This window comes from Neophocaena asiaeorientalis, unplaced genomic scaffold (genome assembly GCF_003031525.2).
Source record: "Neophocaena asiaeorientalis asiaeorientalis breed wild unplaced genomic scaffold, Neophocaena_asiaeorientalis_V1.1 scaffold155, whole genome shotgun sequence".
Classification (NCBI taxonomy): Eukaryota; Metazoa; Chordata; class Mammalia; order Artiodactyla; family Phocoenidae; genus Neophocaena; species Neophocaena asiaeorientalis.
This window is the reverse complement of record NW_020173040.1, coordinates 5,906,657-5,929,037: the sequence shown is the minus strand read 5'-3', so window position 1 is coordinate 5,929,037 and position 22,381 is coordinate 5,906,657. Positions and strand designations below refer to the sequence as shown.

The 22,381-nt window shown below is 52.7% G+C and overlaps 1 protein-coding gene across 1 annotated transcript in view; it reads right to left on the bottom strand.

Annotated features, from left to right (window-relative positions):
- Window positions 1-22,381, bottom strand: part of CEMIP (cell migration inducing hyaluronidase 1) — an 84,105-nt gene that overhangs the window by 16,518 nt on the left and 45,206 nt on the right. The window contains exons 14-22 of the mRNA XM_024742758.1: window positions 14,286-14,491; window positions 13,427-13,496; window positions 12,296-12,424; window positions 10,230-10,315; window positions 8,962-9,093; window positions 5,939-5,974; window positions 5,704-5,859; window positions 2,745-2,925; window positions 1,189-1,404 (exon numbers count right to left, since the gene is read on the bottom strand). Of these exons, the coding sequence (XP_024598526.1) occupies window positions 1,189-1,404; window positions 2,745-2,925; window positions 5,704-5,859; window positions 5,939-5,974; window positions 8,962-9,093; window positions 10,230-10,315; window positions 12,296-12,424; window positions 13,427-13,496; window positions 14,286-14,491 (1,212 nt within the window). The remainder of the gene's footprint in view (window positions 1-1,188; window positions 1,405-2,744; window positions 2,926-5,703; window positions 5,860-5,938; window positions 5,975-8,961; window positions 9,094-10,229; window positions 10,316-12,295; window positions 12,425-13,426; window positions 13,497-14,285; window positions 14,492-22,381) is intronic.

Here is a 22,381-nt window from a genome sequence, read left to right as displayed (position 1 = left end):
TTGGGGGGGGGGGGCTGTGCCTCGGGGCTTGTGGGATTTCAGTTCCCTGAGGGATCGAACCCAGGTCCCCTGCAGTGAAAGCATGGAGTCTCAGCCACTGGACCACCAGGGAAGTCCACCTTTCTCTCTTTCCTAATGCTCGGGATGCTGCTGCCCACAGCGGTGAGAGGAATGCCTGCCTGCGGGATGGTTGTGAGGATTCCTCATTCCTACGTTTCCCTGCCCCTTCGGGGGTCACTGGGCTCATGCGTTTCCCTCCTGATCTGACAGCTCTTCGTTTCCTCGGGGGCTCTCTCCCCTTGCTCATCTAGTCCTCAGCTCTCCTTCCACATAACACCAGTAACAATACTACAGTAACTCATATCTTCACATTCCAGGCACTGACTCAGCCTGCTGTTCCATGTGGCCACTGGGCACTGCAAATGTGGCCGGTGTGGCTGAGGACCCAAACTTTCTCATTTTAATTAATTTAAATTTCCAACCAAAAGTGGGGTAAAATAGTTTTCCAGCTAAATAATTAAACATAGCTTTATTGTTTTGGTAGGACTAGCTTTTACTTTAATTGTAGAAAATTCGAATCCAAATTGAGTGGGCTATAAGTATAAAATACGCAGGGAGTTTCGAAGACTTAGAACAGGAAAAACATATGAATGTAAAGTGCCTCATTAACGATTTTTTAATACTGATTACATGTTGAGATGATAGTATTTTGAATATATTGAGTTTAACAAAGTATATTATTAAAATAGATTTCAGCCATTTCTTTTGCCGTTTCAGCGTGGCTACTAGAACATTTAAGATCACCCGGACGGCTTGCACTGTATTTCTGGTGGAGAGGGCTGGTAAAGCACTCTATGTGCTCATTAAAAGGGTTCAACTATTATCCTGATTTTACAGATGAGGAAATTGACACTCCAAGAGTTTAGGTAACTTGCCCAAGGTCACACAGTTACTAGGTGCCAAAGTCTGACTTCTTTTTCTAAGCATTCTGCTTACAAAATGTTCTCACTTGGACTTTTTGAAAATCCTACTGGGTTACCAGAAAAAAATAAAGAAAGAAGAATGAAGAAGAGACCTATGTCCCTTTGTGGCCTGGCACAGAGGCAGGCATGCAGTAGGCTCTCACTCAATGCTTGTCCCATGAGTGAGTGACTGGTGACACTGAGGGGGTATGCCCTGCATCCCCACCTGTGCGTAGCGCCCGCTGCAGATGGCGCCTCTCCAGTCCGGAACGTTGATGCAGTCTGGGTGCCGGACCAGCCAGTTGTCGTCCTTGGTGAGGTAGGACCCAGGGTACTCGGACACGGAGCCATCCACGTCATGGAACACTGACGTCTTGTCCCCGTCCATATCCAGCTGGTTGAACCAAGGCCCAGGCTCTCCGAAGAACACTCTGGAAGTAATCTAAACACAGCCCGGGAATGTGAGGCTGGACCAGAAGGTGAAGGGAAGCAGCAGCTGTCGTCGGGCCAGGGCGAAGTTTCCGATTTCCAGACATTACAAACCAGCCAAACCAAAGATGCTCTGGGGCAGCACAGGAGAGCGCACGGCTGAGTTCTCGGATGGAGCCAGAGAAACAGCCAAACGTTCACTGTGCCTCAGCTCTCAGACCCAGCACGTTATTCTGGCCTCTGCGCACTGGAGGGTTGGCTGCTGTGCGTGACCCTGGAGAGAGCTCTAATACGTGGCTCAAAACACTGCAGGGATGGGGAGGCAGGTACAGGAGTGTGTGCGCGTGTGAGTGTGTGCGCACACGCGTGTGTGCGTGGATGGTGTGTGCCTGAGGGTGTGTGTACACACGTGTGTGCGTGAGTGGGTGTGAGTGAATGTGTGTGAGTGTGTGTATGTGGAGAGGGAATGAGGCTGAGTGGCAGTGAATGTATGAGAAAGTACATATACATGTATAATAAACGCACACACACACGTCGCGTGGATATGCGGGAGAGAGAACGTGTGTGAGAGTGTGCGGTGTGTTTCAGGAAGTCAGTCTTTCAACATGAGCCCTTGGAGATTTCCGTGACTGACCTCTTTCAGGCCCTCGGTGGCCTGAGTAAGGAAGTTCAGTAACTTGAGTCTCACATCTTTTCCCTCAGGCTGCCAGGAACTGGGCAGACAGGCAGAGGGCAGGAGCAGAGGGCTGGAGGAGGAAGGGAGGTCTGGGCAAGCTGTAACCCAGAGCAAAGGCACCAGGAGCCCCGGACCCGCCTCGTCTCAAAGCGCAGCCCTGTGTCCTGACCTCCTCACCCCCACTCCTAACTTGTTGGCTGCCTAGGGCGAGGACGGCCCTGTTTATGTTCCACTCTCCGGGAGAAATTAAACAGAGCATCTTCAGCAACGATTCCTGTGGGAATTGCTCGGGTTTTTTTTTTTTTTTTTTTTGATGAATTGTGCTAACTGAAGTGGCCCGGTCACCAGACTCGGTAGGTCGAACCCAAGAGCCTTGGAGGACCAGAGCCTCAGAACCTTGAGGGCAGTGGAAAGTTCCTTCTGAGGCTTGGGTGCGTTCTGAGCAGGGTGAGGGCAAGGGGGCATTTACCCAGACTTGACCTGTGGGGCAAACTACACTTCTACTTTTCCAGTTTGGATGCAGACAGACCTGGGACGTGGCCCAGCCTGCTTGGAGAAGAATGTTCAACCCCTGCGGTGGTGGCAACGGCTCAAACTCCAGGCCCCGCAGGGACTTGTGAATCACCGCCCAAGGTCTGGGTTTGCCGGGAGCTCGCCCTGGTGCCTCGAGGACTCACCGGGACGTCCTCAAAGGCAATGCCGGTTACGTTGTTATGGGGGCAGCTCTGCCAGGCGTTGTTCAGGCGGAAGGCCAGGGCGCTGGTGTGCCGGCCCTCCAGGGCTGCGAACTTGCGGAAAGTGCAGTTCTGGATGTTGATGGGGCCGTCGTAGAACTGAATTCCTCGGATCGGGAAATTCCTATGGAGTTAAGCAAGCCAGATGTCAGGCTGATTGCCATGTTGTGCCGCAACATTGTTTACACCCTCCGAGGTGGATGGTAAGAGACCTTCTGGGTAAACCATTCCTGATTCCCACCCCCAAAACTCCCCCTCTAACAGAACATTATTGATGCATTAATTAATTCACTGAGAGAGCATTTATGGACACAGTAAGTGTCAATAAATGATTACTGGATGAATTATTAGATGGATGGATGGATGGATGGAGAGATGGATGTCTAGCTGCTGGCTTGGGGTTTGAGAGACGGTCCTCTATACAAACATTTCCCCAGGGCTTCCCTGGTGGCGCAGTGGTTGAGAGTCCACCTGCCGATGCAGGGGACACGGGTTCGTGCCCCAGTCTGGGAAGATCCCACATGCCGCAGAGGGGCTGGGCCCGTGAGCCATGGCCGCTGAGCCTGTGCATCCGGAGCCTGTGCTCCGCAACGGGAGAGGCCACAACGGTGAGAGGCCCGCGTACCACAAAAAAAACAGAAAACAAAAAACAAACATTTCCCCACATATTCCCATCCTATGAAGAGGCATTGGATAAATAAATATTACCGGAGAGAGCCAGTATCATGTCCCTTGGGAGAGTAGAGCCATTACTCATTATCGCCTTGGTCTCAGTTGCTATAACAATTTAATTAGATTAAGACCCAGATGAGCTTCCTCTCTGTGAGTAAGCCTTTCGATTGGCCGTATGCTGGGTTTGGGAAACTAGGGAGAGGAAGGACACAGAATGGAAGGTGATGATGAAATGGAAAAAATACCTGCCTGGTCATGTTTCAAGCATCCCTAGAAGGGAGGGCAGGCCCCCTTGGGAGGGCAAGACTGTGAACTGCCAGGGGACACCTAGAAGGGCCTGATACCCCAGAGGCAGGGAAAGATGGAGGAAGAGGCAAAAGGCTTGGAGCTGGAGCTATAGGAGGGGCTGGAGGAGAACTGGGGACTTGGAAATTCTGCCTTCGGCCCAGCAAGGGGACAGGGAGCTCGAGATGCCTCTCTCCTTTGCCACGGACTCCTGAGCAGGGCGTGGGAAACAAGGGCCTAGGAGGGGCTGGCTGGGCCGATCCTTTTTGGGCCTGGTCCCAAAGCTAGGCTTACTCATTCTTCAAGCCCAGTGTTTATGCTTTTACTGGTATCTCTACTTCTGGGTCAGGGCCTTCTCCTTCCACGGTGAACATAAAGAAGAAAGGGCAGAAAGAGGGACAAGAAAGCAGAAAAGGGCAATCTATGGGGAGAAGTCACATTGCAGCTGGTCCCTACTTCAGCGCTGAGCTCCCCTCACCAGATACGGTTCCCTGAGGAAGGGCCTGGTAGCACCAGTCTCGGCAATGTGCCTACAGCACACGGTGTGCCAAGGGCTTCTGGTATTTCTGTATTTTTATATTTGTAATTGATTAATGTCATCGCCTTGAATCCTGGCTCTCATGGAGTGGCTCCATGCATTTCTCCATTTAAGGTATTTTAGGGACAGCCCGTTCTCACTAGCTCTATATTTAAACTGTGTGCTTACTTTACCCTTGGACCCCGACCCAGGCCCATACAGGATGAATCCCTCACGATCAGGACCGTGGGGTCCTGGGCTCCTGCTTACAAATGCAGTTTGAGGGACCTGCCTGAGTCTGACAAAGCTGTCAGGGCTCCATAAACAAACTCACCTCTGGAAGTCGTCAGAACATTCTGGCCCTGGGGAGGCCGGTAACCCTCAGAAAAGAAACCCAAATATGCAAACCCAGCATTGCTCATAAAAATGATCTGAAGGGACTGCTACACCACTTAGGCTAGACAGGAACAAGGGCTCTGGATCACTCATGCCAAAGGAGACTGTGGTTCTCTCTGCAAACTCTTTTCAAAGATACCCATCCCACTAGGGCTGGGAGTTTAGGCCTATGTCCTACCTGTAGAGGCAGGAAGGACATATTCCTAGAGAAAGAGGAAAAAGCTCAGAGGGGCAGAAAGGGCTACTCTTAGCCCGCTGCTGCTTGTGGCTCTCTGGCTCGAATTCCTGTCTGAACAGAAACACCATCAGAAGGAGAGACTCCCTCACCACTGACCCAAGCTGCAGCTTTCCGAGGAATTAACCAAGTCCCTTTGCTCCGTTGGTGCCTCAGCTCTCCAAGTCACCCCCTCCCTCTCCAGCCATCTGTTTATCATCCAGCGACAGAGAGCCGGTGACCCTCCAGGACGGGCGTGCCATTCCGTTTAACAAACCTGACTGCTAGAAAACCCCTTCCTGCACAAAACCACTTCTAACCCTAACACAGAGTGAGTTTCATCCTGTACGCGCACAGCAGCCCTGAGAACGTGTGACAGCATCTCCCGGGCTGTTCCCCCAAGTCTGGTCCCAGCCTCTGGTTGAAGATCCCGATCTGTGTGTGACTATCACTCTGCCACCATCAGAGGTGGATGAGGTGCTCCGAGTGTGGGTGCTGTCCGAGGAGAGAGGAAGCCACGGTCGCCCATCCTGGACGCTAAATTCCCGTTAACGTAGCTCAGAACAACGTTTTATGTTTTGACGGCTGTGTCTCCCTGTTGACTCATATCCAACACAGTTTTTTGACTTCTCTCTCTGATTCTAGATTTCACCCCCCTGCTGGTTAATCTCAATTGTTTCAGTGATTTCTCTGACCAGTAGAGGACAGAGGAATTCATAGTCAACAGGTAGAAATCACATCCTAGCATCTTGCCTTCCACTGCTGTCGTTTAGGTTAAGCCACACAGAACAAAGAAGCTGCCATGCTTGCAAACCTACTGGCCTATGGGGAGGGTCCTTCCGCTGTGGTCCAAGCCACCTGGGCCCCAGATCCTGTTGTCCGTCATCTCTGTCCCCACATTGCCACTCTCGCCAACAAACAAGCTGTTCTTGATCTCCTGCTTGGAGCCATCATCATACGGGAAGGTCCCACCACTGTAGAGAGAAGATGTCTGGAATGAGATGTCCAGAGACAGCAACCCACAGGGTGCCAAGGGCAATGACTGGCTCTTACCTGGCCAGGGTCAGGCCAATGCCATTGTCAGCAAACCTGGGGACAAGAGCAGACAGTCAGTGAAGTCGTGGAGGGAAGGACTCCTCCCTGCCCTGGTGTCATACCGTGGATCCTGTGTAGGGGAGGGGTCTTTGCATAAGCATCGGGTTTGCTGAGGGAGCAGGCTTACACATTCTGCGTAATGGGATCGCCTAGATCCCCACCCACACAGTGTCTGACTCCAAAGAGACAAGAGTGAATGCAGGGGCTCTCAGCATTTGGTGCCATGTTGCATTAGCAGCGTTCAGACTGGACTCCATGGGCCTCCCTCTCCAGCCCACCCCCACCTGTGATTCCAGGGCTCAGTGGGATACTGGACCAAAGGGACGTGGAAGGTCTTGCTACCCTCAGGACCAGCCCGCCCTGGGTAACGGTGGGGGTACACGGATGCAGTTCCATTGCCCGTAGCCATCCTCATCACTGTTTCAGCCACAGCAGGAAGGACCCTAATAGCTGATTTCTAAGTCTCCCAGAAGTCAGGCGGACGTCGGCCCCGAGAAGTAAGTTTGCAATTATCCTGCAGCGATCTCATCAGCTCCCTTTTGCCGTTGTCCATTTTGCGGGCCAGGAGGAGCACACTTCTGGAGGAAGTCTGGTTGTGAGTGATAAGGGGTCCCACAGAATCTGAGCCGAGCCTTGGGTCTGCGCTGCCGTGGACCGTGGGTCCAAATATGGCGGCTGCTTTCACTTCCTTTGTCCCAGGGGTGAACATCCCCTCGAAGTGCCACTCTCTGCTTCCTAAACTCTGGTGGCTTCATAGCATCCATAAACCTAAGCCAAATCCTTGCCCTCATGCTTCAGGCCCAAGTGAATGCACTTTCCCTCTGCTCCAGGGAGGGTCCCGGCCGCCTGAAGTCTCCCTAGTTCCCGGTTTGCCTCTGCGTACCCTGTTCCCCGTCCTCCGGGACGCGTGCACTTCTCCCTGTCTGAAGCCCATCCAGTTCAAATTCACCGTTCAAGGCCCATCTTCCAGGGCCCTGTGCTCTCTAGTTCTCTCCCAGGACTCCCTGATTTTTGTTTCCCAGGCTCTTCATGGTTTTTCCTTACCACCGCTGTCCCCCAGTGCTCTGCCCAAGGTCCTCTTATTCTGCACTGTGCCCCTGGGGACGGCATGAAGACTCACAGCCTCCACCCCTACCAGTCTGCTGGTGACTCTAAAATCAGCCACCCTTCCCTGCTGCACTTCCAGACTTTGGTGTATTTCCACGGGGGTATCTCAAAAGCATCTCAAACTTAACACACATAAAGCAAAACAGTTACCGTCCACCCAAGCCTGTTCACTCTCCCGAAGCGCATTTTCACCTACGTTCTCACGGTAATTCCTTCTCCTCTGGACTACTGCCGTATTATTAGTTGTCCCTCCCACTTCTAGGAGTGCCTCCACCCACGGAGTGGTTTGCTGGAGCGACCTTCCTAAGAAATGGACACCATGGCCAAAGGCTCAAAGCTTCTCAAGGGATCCCCATCTTCTGTCAGCCCCTGGCTGTGCCCACTCATGGGACGACAACCTCTGCACCAGCCAGATTCTGGGCTACCTTGGAAGGAGGCTGGGGAAGGGTTAGAAGATCCACCCTCGCTGGCAGGGGCGTGCTTCACAGTTTGTCTTTCGGCCCCAAGTCTGGCATCCACTCCCTCTACGGGGACCTGAACTTCCAGCAAGCCAGAATCTAGACATTCATTGGAGGCAGAACACCGCAGAGAATTTTAGCTTTGACCCCCATCTGTTTCCTCTTTCACTCACCTCTTGCATAATTTCTCTCTCAAGTGTCCTTGGGCCTCTATTCTAGGGATGAGCAGCTTTTCTCATTGACTAGCGTCTTGTGTTGCGGGAAAGTTCTTCCTGCTACTGAGTGGAAATCTGCCCAGATCTGCAACTTCTGCTCTCTAGAGCCAATGAGAGCAAGCCTGCCTCCCGTCTGATACCCTAAATGCCCTTCAGAAGCCCAGAAGAGGCTCTCTTCTTCCCTTTCCCCTCTCCTCAAAACTCTCAAAATCCTCTTCTTTCCCTTCCTCTCTTCTCTGACCCCACAAAAAAACCCGCCCCGGTTTCTCTGCCAGCGACATTTCCTTTCCATCCCTGTGTGTGTCTGGCTCTCTCTGGGGTCCATCCATGGGTCAGTGTCTGTCTTGCCCAGGCCTCTGCTTTTCTGAGAAGCCTTTACACGTGTGAGCGTGTGAGCGTGTGTCTGTGTGTGTGTGAAATCTATTTCTCTCCTCACACACTCTCACTTCCTCTTGCTCCTTTCACAAGCAAGTCTCCCTTCACTTCTCCTTTAATTGGTCATGATAAAATGGAGAAATACACTTATTTCCCATGTAGAGTTTCTGATTCCCGTTTTTTAACAGTAAAGGGAGTTGAGGAGAACATTTCATGCTACTCCTTTAGAGGAAGTCCCAACTCAGTTGCCGGTCCCTCTGGCTCTTGTCCAGCGTGGGCCGTGGCTCTCCATGGGGACCTTATATCAGAACTCGGGGTTCCCTGTCATTTTCCTTTGCGCCTTGGAGTCTGATGTGATGATATTTGAAGTCCCGGTTCAACTATTCACCTTTCAGAAAATGCATTCAACTGAGCCTCATAGACTAAGATGGAGATGAGAATTTATATCTCCAAGAAACACGGTAAGAAACAAATGCAACCAAGGATCCAGCACACAGTAGGTGCCTAGAAAGTGTCGGTTTCCTTCCTCCTTCCTTCCTTCCTTTCGCTGACTGGTTATATGACAAGTTACGTGACTCACAGCCAAGCCCAGTGACTATTTGGGGGCAAGTCGTGCCCCACAGCCCCTGGCATGGTGGGCTGAAGCCGCAGGCTGCTTCTAGGGGGTTCTCTGGGTCACTGCCCGCTGCCATTGCATGCTTCTGCCTGGGTGGGCGACCAGAAGGTCAGACATCGGTATGTCTGGATTCCTCTCTCTGTCTTGCTCGTGTCTGTCCCCCGCCCGGGGGAGAAGCATCATCCCACGCTGTGCCAACGCCACACTCACCGGCAGCTGTCCAGCCACACGTCCCCGCCACGCAGCCAGGCCCCATGGTCCTGGTTCTTGTAGGCAGTGAAGTGCCTGATGATGGCCGGCTCCCGGGGCTTCAGCGGGTCGGCGTCCTGGTGGGGGCTGTATCTGGAACACAGCACGGGGAGGCACAGGTGGCCGTGTCGGGGGGACCCCTGAACTGACTGCCTTCTGGGCAGTGAGTTTCTCTCTGCTTATCATGCCCGGAAGACTCGGGCTAAACAACAACCGACTCGCACCCCTGGGCTCTGCAGGGAACGTCCTGAGCTTGCTGAGGAAGTCAGAGGTCTTTTCCCCAGGGTCCAGCCCCATGCACCCTACAGACATGTCACTTCTCTTGTTATCATCACCACTGGGGAACCCCGCCGCCCCAAGGAGGGGTCAAATCACAGAGGGAAGTTCAGACAGCCAGTCCCAAGCCCGGCATGTAACGCAGCCCTGCGGCCGGGAAGGGGAGACTGAGGTGCCCAGCTCTCTACTCCCCTGGGGGTAATCTTGACCTGGTGCCTTTCCTGGGCTTCTACATCTTAGCCACCAAATGGAGCACTGAGCCTGGATGCTCCTGATGTCTGTCTTCCATGGACATGATCATGTCATTGGTGTTACCCACTTTTTTTTTTTTTGCGGTACGCGGGCCTCTCACTGCCGCGGCCTCTCCCGTTGCGGAGCACATGCTCCGGACGCGCAGGCTCAGCGGCCGTGGCTCACGGGCCCAGCCGCTCCGCGGCATGTGGGATCTTCCCGGACCGGGGCACGAACCCGCGTCCCCTGCATCGGCAGGCTGACTCTCAACCCCTGTGCCACCAGGGAAGCCCCCGGTGTTACCCACTTTTGACACAGACCAAGCACTTGGTCTCCTTAAAGGGTACTGATTTTCCTAACTACCTTGAGGTTTTGACAGCATCTCTTAAAAGTAGCTCCTGGCCTTGGGCTGAGCTCCAGATGTACTTATAGGTACAATCTGAACGTTCCTTCCTATTAAATTGATAGCGAAATTCCTCCCTTCTTTTCTCTTCACCTTTTTATCCTGGTCCAACCTGCTGGGGCCCTGGCCAGTCCTGTCAACTTATCAAAAAGCAGGTATTGGATTTTGCTGATTTTTTTAGAAACCTCTCAGAATTTCTTTTCCCTTCAGCTGCTGAAGCCTCAGCCCTGACTCAGATTTGGCCCTGCTCAGATGTTCACCATGGTACGCCCAGCAACGAGCTCCACGAGCAGCACATAGAACGTGCCCATAGAATTACCTGGCGGAGATAATGGAGAGGAAGGGCCGCTTGTCCTTGGCAGAGGCCTGGGTAGTTTTGACTCCGTTGTCTATGATCATGCCAGCCTGGGGAGAGGGGACATTCAGGGACACATGAGCTCGGACAGCAGATTGCAGGCATCTTCTCACACCCAGCCTCACTGCGTACTCTTGAATGCTCCAGTGAAACCAGCTTCGCTCTCAGGACGCATTAATAGAAGTAGGGGGTCTGCAACGAGGGAGGTGAAGAACCTGCATTGCTCTGCATTGCTCAAGTCAAATCTGGAATAAGGTGTCCTCTTGGAGGTGCAGATGAGGACCCTGAGGTTTAGAGGGGTTAAGTATCTTGTCCAAGGCCACACAGCGAAGTCCATGCCCCAAACTCACACTGCATTGGGCAGTGATAAGCCCAGGCCCCATATTAAGGATGACAGATATGATTTCTTGGGAAATGTGTCTGCATTGATGCAAAGAAAATGCCGAACTTAAGTCCCGTCTTTACCTTGGGGCAGGGGTCTGGGAGCCTTCCCCAGTCTTGTCTTGGTTTTCGCCTGACCCAAGGAAAGAACCTCGCTTTCTTATCTGGCTCCAAAGGTGTCCGCTTTGTCAGCCATGGGTGAGTGGGAGTGAGGCTGCCCAGTGAGGCCCCGTTCAGTCTGCCTTCAGGGCTGGATTCCCTTGGCCTCCTAGGGAGGCTTGGACTCCTTATCTCTTCTTTGCAGAACTGGAGGACACTGGCTATTGTGATCTTCAACTGACTTCTAATTAAGCAGTGGTGATGTGAGTCAAGAGAAGTGGGACTTGATTCCCGCTTGTTCTCTCATGAGCTAGGACCTTGGGTAAATCTCGGGCCTCAGTTGCATGCAGTCTGTGTAAGATGGGATGATAACACTGAATTCCTGCTGTGAGGACCAAATAAGAGGAGCCATGTGAAGAGTCTGGGAGCAGGACCCTTACACGGTGGCACGGAGTCAGGGCTCACCAGGTGTGAACACCACGCGCGGGGCTCCTCCTTGGCTCGGAACCCATCCGGAATCCAGGCAGCGGAATCCATCCGGCTCAAGGATCCTCTTTGCTCCTTTCTCACCCTGCCACCCCCAAGGGCCCCTCCCTCCATCTGTGGCCGGGAGTCCTTGCCTAGTTCCCCGTTGGAAAACATCCTCCCTCACATATTCCTCCCCTTTCCAACCTCTCCAAACATCCGGGTACTGCGTGGCCCACCTGCGGCTCATAGGAAGGCTTCTCGACGAAGGGTTCTCGACAAGGAGTACTGCCCCCTGCTTCCCACAGCCCCCAGAGCCTCTGCACCTGCTCTGTATGGAGACGGCTCTCCCAGGCCCACCCCACCTCCTAGCTGTATATACAGGTCTATTCTGAGATTATTTCTCATCTTCATGGGCTTCTCCCTAGTTGAGTCTCTTTGGTTTCGACCCTGAATGCATCCATTCTCCTCTAGGACCCTCTGTTTCTTCATCTGTACCACTAGGGAGCGGCCCAGAAGAACAGCCTCGACATTCGGGCCTCTACCTGCACACTGCCCCTGTGTCCCCAAGACCACCTCTGTCCCCAGCACGGCATCTCTGGTCTCAGCCTTGCTTCCCAGCTCCATTCCCACGTGCCCATGACTCTGGTCTGGATGCTGTCCTCAACTGGGGGCCCTTGACACACCCGAGAGCCCAGTCCCTTTCCCCAGCACCTCGCTTGCTGGACACACAGAACTACTGATGAGCAAACGAAGATGACATAAATGTCTGTATTCCACCTGCCTCCCTAGCACTGCGTGGATGGAGGACCCGCTTCCCAGAAAGAAAAAGTGACCAGAGGAGAGGATGCTAATGCTACCTTCACCTTCCTGCAGAACCAGGTCCTGACCTTCCCTAGCTCACAGATCAGGCCTGGCTTTTCGGAGTCACCACCGCTCCCATCCCCACCAAGTGAACTGCGAAATCGAACTCAGGGGCCCAGCTCCGGGGCTGCCAGGAGGAGCTGTGGCTCTTCCGGCTCTGATCATGTGCAGGCCTGGGAAGAAGGACCAGTGGGCGGGCGGGGAGGCCTGGAAGGACTTACCCGGTAGTTGGAGTGTGCTCGGTTGTTAAGGAACTTTCCCAGCGGGATGTGCTCTGAATAACCTGGGGAGTACATTCCGGCCGAGGGGCCCGTCGGTACGTGGTGAAAAATGAACCAAAATCCAGTTTCCTGGTGGAGGAGGACATGGGGGGAAAGCCACAGAATTCAGCACCAGGGAGCTTCTTGTTGGGGTGACTGGATGGCCCAAACTAGGGGTGGGCCTAGCACTATCACCCAGATGGCCCCAAGGCCCATTCCCAGACACACCCGCGGGAAACAGTGAGAAGTTTGAGGCGAATATATTTTGGGGGGTGGGCGTCCATCCTGACTGTTAAAACCCTTCTGTGGTCCTACTGTACCTCTCGTCCTACTGTATCAGCCATGGGCACCAAATGGCTGGATTTCAGAGTCACTGCCGGGGTTAATCTCCCCTTCCTGACACATAACGGGAGGATTTCCTGAGTGTCCTTGGCTTTACCCTTTCATTCTGCAGATATGGAAGCTGAGGCCCAGAGACGGCACCTGACCTGCTCCCCAGGAAGGTAAGCAGCACGGAGGGGTGGGTAAGGGCAGGGCTGTGTAGACAGAATACCGTGTTTGTACCCTGTGCATGTCCCTGCCTAACTTTCCTCCCCACCATAGTACAAACCTCATAGGGTTGACACAAGAATTAAATTATTCCAGGGACATCCCTGGAAGTCCAGGGGTTAAGACTCCATGCTCCCAAAGCAGGGGGCACAGGTTCAATCCCTGGATGGGGAACTAAGATCCCGCCTGCTGCGTGGCATGGCCAAAAGTAAATAAATAAAAGTAAATGAGCTGTGCACACACAAAAAGTAAAAAATAAGGCGTGAAAAATACAATTAAAAAATTTGAGCTTAGAACACTGATGTACCAGGCATCTAATAATGCTACTGATTACTCGTTAGCTACGATCACCAGTGTGACGAAGGGCCAGAGGCATCACTCAAAAGCAAGTCCATCTGCCTCCCAAGCTGGCTCTTCCCTCTTCACGCTAAGCCTGACTGCGTGGATACCTAGACTGGGGGCTCAGGGCACACAGCTTTCAGGGTTGGCCCCGGCCGTCTCCTCTCCCCCAGCCCCGCCCAAAAAAGGGATGTTTCTGCTCACCTCGGACCCCGCAGCAGCACAGTTTATGAGGTTGTTGTTGGGATTGGCCATCCAGAAGGTGGACACAGCACTGTGGGCGGGGGGCAGAGATTGAATGGCGTCAGACAGAGGGCTACTGGCTCCCATCTTGCTGCCCGGGGCGGAGGGGTGGCCCATGTCAGGGACTCTAACATTGCTTTGATGAGCCTCTTATCAGTGATTTGAGATGCCCTTGATTTGTTGATCTGAAACCCAGTTTTCTCATTGAACTGGGGTGCATTTATGCCTTTAACACGTTCGGAATTTGGATGGGGCATGGCTCTTGAAGGTATAAGCACGTTTGTGGGTTAAATCTGAGATGGACCCTAGAAGAAATATAAGTCAGGAGAACCCAGAAAAATGGCTGTCTCTGAGGGAGAGGCCCTGGACTCAGAAGGTTGACTGTACGGGAAGCTCTCTCTCTCTCTCTCTCTCTCTCTCTCTCTCTCTCTCTCTCTCTCTCTCTCTCTGTCTCTGACTCTCTCATGTCAAGAAACAGACCAGCGCAGCTGGTGCCCACGTGTACACGCTGTGGGCTCCGAGGTGGCAGCCCGCTTGCTCTCCTCAAAGGAGCGCTGTGTGGCCTCAGGAAAAGCCCGAGGATGAGAACAGTGGTTATCTTTGGCCAGAAACGATGCCCGTGAGGCACACTGAGAAGGGAGAAGTCGAAAACACACTCCTGCCTCTGTCTGAGCAGCTGAGAGCCTTGGGCTGTGAGGGCTGTGAGGTCTAAGCCGCTCGGGAACCTAAGAGTGGGAAGTCAGATGCTGGGCCGGGAAGTCCTGTGGACACATGCACACAGGCCCGGCGCGGTGCAGGGCAGGGAGGGGGAGGTGCTTACTTGCAGTCCTGCCTGGGCTTGGGGATGTACCCCGGGTAGGAGTCTTCCGTGATCATCTTGCACATCTTGCTGTCGCGGTCGGAGGGGAGGAGGGTTCCAGACTTGACAAGGAGGCCGAGGCAGTGCTCAAAGGTGTTGCGTTCCTCTGGCCCATCTTCCGTGAAGAAGCAGTGGCCCAAAGAATTATAGCCCACAATGTCCTTGACCTGCAGGGGTCAAGACAGGGCGACAGTTCGCCCAGCGTCGTTACGCATGTGCTCTTTCATCCATTCAACAAACATTAAACAGCCTAAGCCAGGCACCAGGCTCTGAGAGGGGATCTGGGGGTTTGGAGATGGACCTGACATGGGTACGACAGAGCCGTGACTTTGAAGTCCTTTCCAGCGGGAGGTGTTGCACCTGAGCCTTCATGGGGTGGGGAGAACAAAATGCTAGAGGTGGGCCCGACTGGAGACCGGGGACGAGGCCTTGTGAGCCTAATCTGGTGAGGACACGGCGAGTACACCGCTCACGAGGACTTTACGTGGAGGCTTTCACCAAGAGGTCCCACCAGAAAGGGGGGTAGGGAGAGCTCCGTCTGAGCCAGGCCAGGGGGGCTTCTTAGTAAGACTGGTTCCTCACTGTGCCGTCTCCCGTGGATGCAAGCCAGCTTCGAAGCCTGCAACCACAACGAGCCACACTTGCAGAAAACCAGAAAATGCTGCAAACTCCAGCTCTTCAATATTCTTCTTGGAATCACAGAGTCAGTGGGCCAAGTGGAGAAACCACTTTAAGACATGGAGAGACGCGGAGTACGGTCTTAGCTGTGCCCACAAGCATCACAGGCTCTCAGACAAGTCTGCCGACCTCTCGCCAACACACTTTCCCCACCACACAATGGAGGAGTCCAAGTCCAGGATCTCCGAGGCCCCTTCCGGGTCTGAATGTCTATGAACTCATCAATCTGAGAACGAGAAGGTGGGTAGAGGGCCTCTGGCCTGGGCCTTAGCTCCCTTTCTCAAGCAGGACTCTGTTCACGAGCATCTCTGACAAACGGGCATCGTGTTTCACTTGAACACCCCACAGGTGAGCTGCTCGCTGCCTCCCAAGGTGCCCTGTCCACAGCGGGGCATGAGGATGGTGAGAAACACCTCACTAGCGGTCTGAGATCTTCCATCCTCATGCCCACCCCCGGGGACCTGACTGCCCAGTGATGTCACCCAACCAGGGAAGCTGCTGCTCCCCTATGACACCATTCTACCCACACCTAGTAGGTACCCACTGCTGCACCAGGCCCTGGAAAATTCACGCATCATCCCCAAACAACTCCCCCGTTGGCACTGTTACCATTTCGAGGGGCGTCCTGTACATTGTAGGAAGTTTAGCAACATCCCTGGCCCCTACCCACTAGATGCCAGCAGGACCTTCTCAGCTGTGACAACCAAAAACGCCTCCAGGCATTCATTGCCAAGTATTCCATTGGGGAAGGGAGGTGACAACATTGTCCCTGAGAAGCACTAATCGAGGGTAAACACCCCAATTCCCTCCAGAGCCTTTTCTATGGCAAATCTTACCTACTCCCCAAGTCCCAGGCAGACACGCTCTAGAAGCATCCAGAACTAGGACCCTTTATGTCCCAGCACTGGCCTGGGCTCTTATATCTTTTAATCTTGCTGAAATCTTACACAATCCTGTACTAATTTTTTTCAGAGATGAGGAAAATGAGACTCAGAAAGGTTGAGTGATTTGCCCAAGGTCACACAACCCACGTGTGCAAAGCCAGGGCTGGAACCCCAGTTTTCTGACTGTGTCCATTCACCCATGAGGACGGAGCACAGGCACAACTGCCCTATTCCAGGCAAGCTCTTCGTTTTCTCAAATGAGGATCGCGTCCTTAATCTTTGGTAATAGGCAAGGGCGTGATCTTGAATGCCACTCGGTGCACCGATAAGCATTTAAGTCAATACCAAGGTCACGCAATGGGACTGTTTCCATTCCTCCTAGTGAGCTAGGAAAGTTTGTCGCAAATCGCCTGGAAAGACAAGCGTGGGAGGAACAGGCAAGAAAACGCGGGCATCGAGAGCAAGTTCAATGCCTTCACGTTACAGAGGAGGACACTCAGGCCCAGAGGAGGGACATGGAACAGTGTTCAGACCTGGGCCCATAGCTCCTCTTAAATCCTAGGCACCCAGGTGCCCACCATCTGGATCAGTCTTTGGGTGTCCTCTTTGAATGCAAGTGAGTAATGAATTGGGTACATTCTTATTCTAACAAATGCCTGAGTAAGAAATTCCCTCCAGGCCCCTTGAGGTGTGCTCTGGAGAGAAAAACCCTTTTGGAAAGGAATAAAAATAACTACTGTTTACTGTGAAATGTTTTACATACATTATCTCATTTAATCCTTATCGAAACTACTATTCCCTTTCTACTGATGGCACCGAGACTTAGAAAGTCGCCCGAGTCACTTCTCTCGCGAGGACGGATTGAGACTTGCTTCTCCGTCTGTCTGATCCAAAACCTGGGTCCTAATCAATTCTCAACAGCACCAGAAAAGAAACCTCCCATCTTGTGTTGCATTTCTTGCTTCTCGTTAGTAGTGGGGTGAGGTGGCATATAGAGTCCAGAGAGAAGCATGAGAAGGTCGAAGAAAGCCCTGGGCTGGGAGTAGAAGTTCAAGTTCGGTTTCATCACGAACTTGCATTGTCATTTGCCTGAGTGTCCTTAGGGGGACTTCTGAAATCCCTTCCAGCTCTCTGACATGGTACGATTGTTCTTCCTTAGAACATTTCCCAGAATTAGATACTTACACTGTGACATAGCTTGAGATGGACAGACAGAGAGAGATGACAGATAGACAGGTAGATAGTAAGTAGCTGGATAAACAGACACATACGTATGGACTTACGGGTGCCCACTGCATGCTATCCAGAAGCAGTGTGTAAGCTCCCTGCCACTCTCTTGCACAAACTGTATTTTCCCTTTGTTCTTCTGGACATATTCCCTTATGACTGAAAATCATGAAAACGATTCCTGAGAGCTGTTTTAAGTCTTCAGCTGTTGTTAGGTGGAGTCTAGGCATGACATTGTGAAGGATGAAACTCCCCAGCTCTCAGGAACTGCTTCAATTAGGGTGACCATTTAGTTTATTGTCTGAACCAGGACATTATCGAGAGTGAAAGGGGGTACCGTTAGTCATTCATCTGGGATAGCAGGCGTAAAATGGAACTGTTCTTTGCAAATCAGGGCATAGAGTCACCCGAGTGATGACTTCCCCCTGAAACCTGTACACAGTACAAACAAGAAATTACTGTTTAAAACAAACACACACAGAAATGAACTATATGTCTGATTCTGCCTTCTAGGGTGGGTATGATATAATTCATCTTAGTGAGAAACCTGGCTACAAATAGGATCCTATTAAAAGAAAGACTGTAATTTCTGAGCTTCTGCTGTTTACTTTTCTTTTCTATTTTTCTTTTCTTTTTTTTTTTTTCTTTGAGCTGGTAAAGAAAAGAGCCTTGGAGTAGGTGGTAATTTGCTTTGCAGGGTGTGTTAATGAGTTTCTGAATATGCAAATAGAAGCCGGGAAAGGAAACGGAGAACCCAATCACTCTGCCTAATAAGGAGAAGAATGTGTTTTTTGTTGTTTTGCCCTGCAGCGTGGCATGTGGGATCTTAGTTCCCCAACCAGGGATCTAACTCGTGTGCGGAGTCCTAACCACTGGACTGCCAGGGAAGTCCCGAGAATGAGCTTTTAAGGCGGCCCAGGAGCAGTGGGGGAGGAGAAGGAAGGACCCCCGCAGCCAGGTGGAGGGGAGGGGAGGGGAGGGTTTAAGAAGAGGGACCTGTTTCTCCATTTCCAGTTGATTTCTGTGCTGACCTATGATGCACCCCTACCTCCTTCCCATCTCTTTCCCACTCTGCCAGCGGAAGCCCTGGCCAGTGAAACTTTGTGGGGAAACAAGCCCAGGAGTCTGGGTTCCTCATTTGGGCTCAGGAGGGAAGGAGAGATGAGAGCAGCTCATGAAGCAAGAAATGATTGAGACCGAATTCAAGAAACTGGAAAAAGGGGAAACCAGGGAAAACAGAAGCCTCGCCCACAATCCCCAGAGCTCTGAGACTAGGACAGAGGGCACTGAGTTTCCCACCAAAGAGGTAAAGGAGCTCCACTCCTCTTTAGTGGAAAGCTAAAGGGAAGGTGTCTCCCTAAGGCTGGAGGGCTTGAGGACTGGCTGCAATCCATGTAGGGCACCCCCTGCATAGTCAATGTGGCGGCCTGTTGAGGACATCCTGGTTACTACTGGAGGCCTTTATAGCAAAGGTAACACATCTGGAGCAGTGAATGAGGTGAGAAAGAAAGACAGGACATGTTTACTTCTCCCATCCGCTCTGCTGTAAAAAAGGAAAAGAGGAGAAAACAGGCAGAATCCACACCGGAGTCTTTTCTACCTTTCTCAAGGGATTCATTGTCTTCCAGGAAGGAACACTTAGGTGACCCCCGTGTCCTGCCTCAGAGCTCAGAAACACACAGTAAGATGTAGCGTGAGCCCGTCTTACACCCACAGCTGTCCACCCCGCAGATAATGTGCAGTAGCCCCTTCCTTTGAAGGCAGGCTTTGCCAGCATCCCGGATGCTGGTGCAAACCGCCCCCCCCCCGCCCCAGTTTCAAGAAGGACACCATCAACAGTGTCAGTATCAGGAAAGGCATTTCCCAGGCTCTGCTCTGTAGGACACTAACTCTGTGAAAGGCAAAGGTTGTGTGAATAAAGGGCTCCGCGGTGAAATGAGTTTGACATTGCTAGGATCACCAGCCTTAAATGCATTTTCACTGCAACCCTGACAATGCTAGCATGCACGGTGAATCCCTAAAATGGGGAGGGAAGACACATACTCAGTGTTTGCCAAGGTCATTTAATTATTGGGTTTACTCTGTGTGCTGGGAGAGATACCTACCACTATCTCACGGAACCAGTGAGGTTTACACAGAACACAGGGAAAGAGGCGCGGTGACAGTACTATTTAATATCAGTGCTAAGTATGTCACATGCATTGTCTGCTTTAAGGTTCCCCCAAAGCCTTTGAGACGGGTTCTATCATCACCCTCACTTTACACAGGAGGACACTGAGGCTCAGAAAGTATCCGTCAGTCAAGTTCACACTGAAAGGATTAGAACACAGGTTGCTACGACTCTATCCTTTTAACCTCGCTAGTTGACAGCGGTGATCACTGTCACCATGGGAAAGGGTAAGAGTCGGATGAGGAGGGAGCAGGGGGCAGTGGGCTTGCAGGGCAGGAGCTGAGCGCTAGTGTGTGGAGTTACATTACTGAGAGCCGTCACCAGGGCTCAGAGGAACAGAAGTTGCGAAGCCCACATTTTTGTTGGGCAACAGATGCTGGCGGAAATCTTAAGTTCAGACCACTCCTTCCAAAAGTTGGTGGTGAAGAAAGGGAAAGACCAAAGGTGGGCCGCCCCAGGAGGAGGTGGGGATGAGGGAAGCTGTTCTCTGAGGACGGAGGTACCAGTGCGTGTCTAGCAGTGGCGAGGTGGGCAGCACCTCCCAGCTGGGCACACATAGGAACCCCTTTTTCCAACAAGCCAGTGACTGCCTGTCTGGGGTCTAGGGCACCTCCGGATTGGGGATGGCGTGAGGGAAAAGGCATTCACGATGTTACTGAGTGGCCTCTGCTCTCTAAATGAGAATACAGTCTTTGTCTGCTGTTGGCCTCCTTTCATCCCATCAGCTAAAAACATCTTTCTAAACATAGCTGTGGGTAACTCCTTAGAGCCAAAACGAAGGAAGCAAATGTGAAATCCTGGTGGAGGGAGTGCAGCTCCCAAGGCAGCCTTTCTGAACCTGGAACTGTCTGCCCCAGTGATGGAGCCTTTATAGGGTGAGGTGCTAATCCATAAAACCCCAACTCCCGTCCAGGGGTGCAGCTCTCAGAGAAAGGCACAGAACGCCCTCCGTTATCCTGCTGCCTCTTTGGCTCAGAGATGTAGAGGCCCGTACGTCGTCGAGATTCTAAGCCATGGCTGTTTGGTTTCCCCTTGATGCAGGCCACAGAGATCTGTGCGCTCCAAATCCTAAGCACAAGCTTGGCTGCCAAGCGCGGGCCTGAGCGGAGCGTGGTTGGAGCCCCGTGTGGCCACCGAGGTAAGGCTGTGCTGGCACCTCGGCAAGGCCTGTGCGAAGCACCTGGGCCACCTGGCGTCTGGATGACACCCAGGGAGCTGATGGATGCGCCCTCCCCGTCTGGTGACTGGCATCCCTGGCGGCCAGACAGGAGGAAGGCTTTGGTAGGAGGGGTCTTCGGGTCCTGAGTTGTCCAAAGCTCTGGCTCCAAAAATCTATCTCTGCCGTGGGTGCAACTCACCCACCTGGATGCTCCGGAGGCACCAGTTCCGCAGCCACTCCTCGCCCCCTGCCTTCCATGCCCCCCACACCGCTCTCCGTCCGTTGCCCATATCCATGAACTTGGACGCCTGGCCTGTGCTAACTTTCCCCACCTCTCCCCAGCCTGCATGTGCACAGAGATGCTCCCTTTCAGCGCTGCCCCGATGAGGGCCCTCTGGCTCTACCCACAGCACTTTTCTTGCCCTGCCTCCCCCTACATGAGCCCGTTCCTGTGGCTGAGACCTGGGATCACTGCTCAGAGGAAGGTCTGTATTACTAAGATGGCCCAAAGTATCGCATATATAGTTTCTAACCGAACAGCCGTGGGGGATTGCCATCCTGTTCTGCACAGCACATATGAGGAAACTGAAGACCTAAGTGACTAAGTAGCTTGCCCGAGATCGTCACACAGCAAGTGGGTGGGAAAGCACAGCCATATGTCCACAGGGCAAGTATGTGTGTGTTTGTGTGTGTGCGTGTGTGTGCGCGCACGTATGTGATTGCCCGGAGATTCAGAACAGCTTCCACTCAAATCAACCCGGATCTGGAGTTACAGACTTCTTGTAATCTTCCTATTTTTCTCTCGAGGAACATTAGACATAGTCGAACTTAAGTTAAACTTAAGGACAAAACTTTAGAACAAATGCTTAAAGCAGGTCAAGCTCCTAAGGCTCAGCCCCGTGAGGTCTCCTCACCAACTCTACGTTGTTCTTTTCGGCACGTGTTCTCAGCTCAGTCTCCAACTGCCTTCGGTGCATTCACTCAGCACACGGCACGAGTGAACGGGACCACCAGACGCCTGCTTCCAGGGCCCAACCTGGGCCAGGCCCCTCGGCGTGGCATGTCCATGTCCTTTGCTCCCCATCTTACAGAAGTGAGGAAACAGAGGCATGGAGACGACCTGACCCAGGTCACACAGCTAGGAAGTGGCAGCCAGATGGGAACCCACAGTGTCTGGCTCCAGAGCCCAAGTTCATCCTGTGTCCTCTACTGCATCCCTAACCTTCCGAATTTATTCGAAATCCTCTTATCTTTCTGCTTTTGCCAGAAAACATCTTCCTCTGCCTCTTTCTTGGACCCGAAAAATAATCCCATGTCTCCCAGCAACTACTCCAGCTGCAACCCTCTACCCCGCTGCTGGGGGAACTGGCCCTGGTTCCTAGCCAACATTTGCACGTGAGACCAGCGGGCAGGGTCCCGGGTCTTGGGTCTCCCTCGTGGCGCTGGCCCCTCAGAGCCCGATGTGTTGGGTGTTATGTCCCCAACCTGATGGAGGAGGGAGCTGAGGTTGAGAGAGGGTAAGCGACTTGCCCGAGGTCCACAGCCCATGACCTGTGGAGCGGGCCCTTCTAGACTGTGCCCCCAAACCAGTGCTCTCTTCTTTATACTCGGTGGGTTTTAAGTCAGAGCATTGAAAATACAGCAACAGCAGGCATTCCTTTGTAAGAGCACACTGAAAAGAACTGAGAGTGGCTTCACCCGCCACACACTGACAGGCTTCCTCATCTTCCTATCCCCGCATGCGTGGTGGGAGGCTCCTTATGTTTGGATTAAAGCAGGGGTCACAGACTCAAATGCCCACGGAGGCCAACAGGCAATGAGATGAGTGGCCCTGCCTGGGGCATTCACTGTAGGGTACTAGGAAGTGGTGGGCATGGCGTAAACCAGAGAGCATAAGCCCAGCCTGGTGGGGTGCTACGACTTTGCCTGAATCCATTGT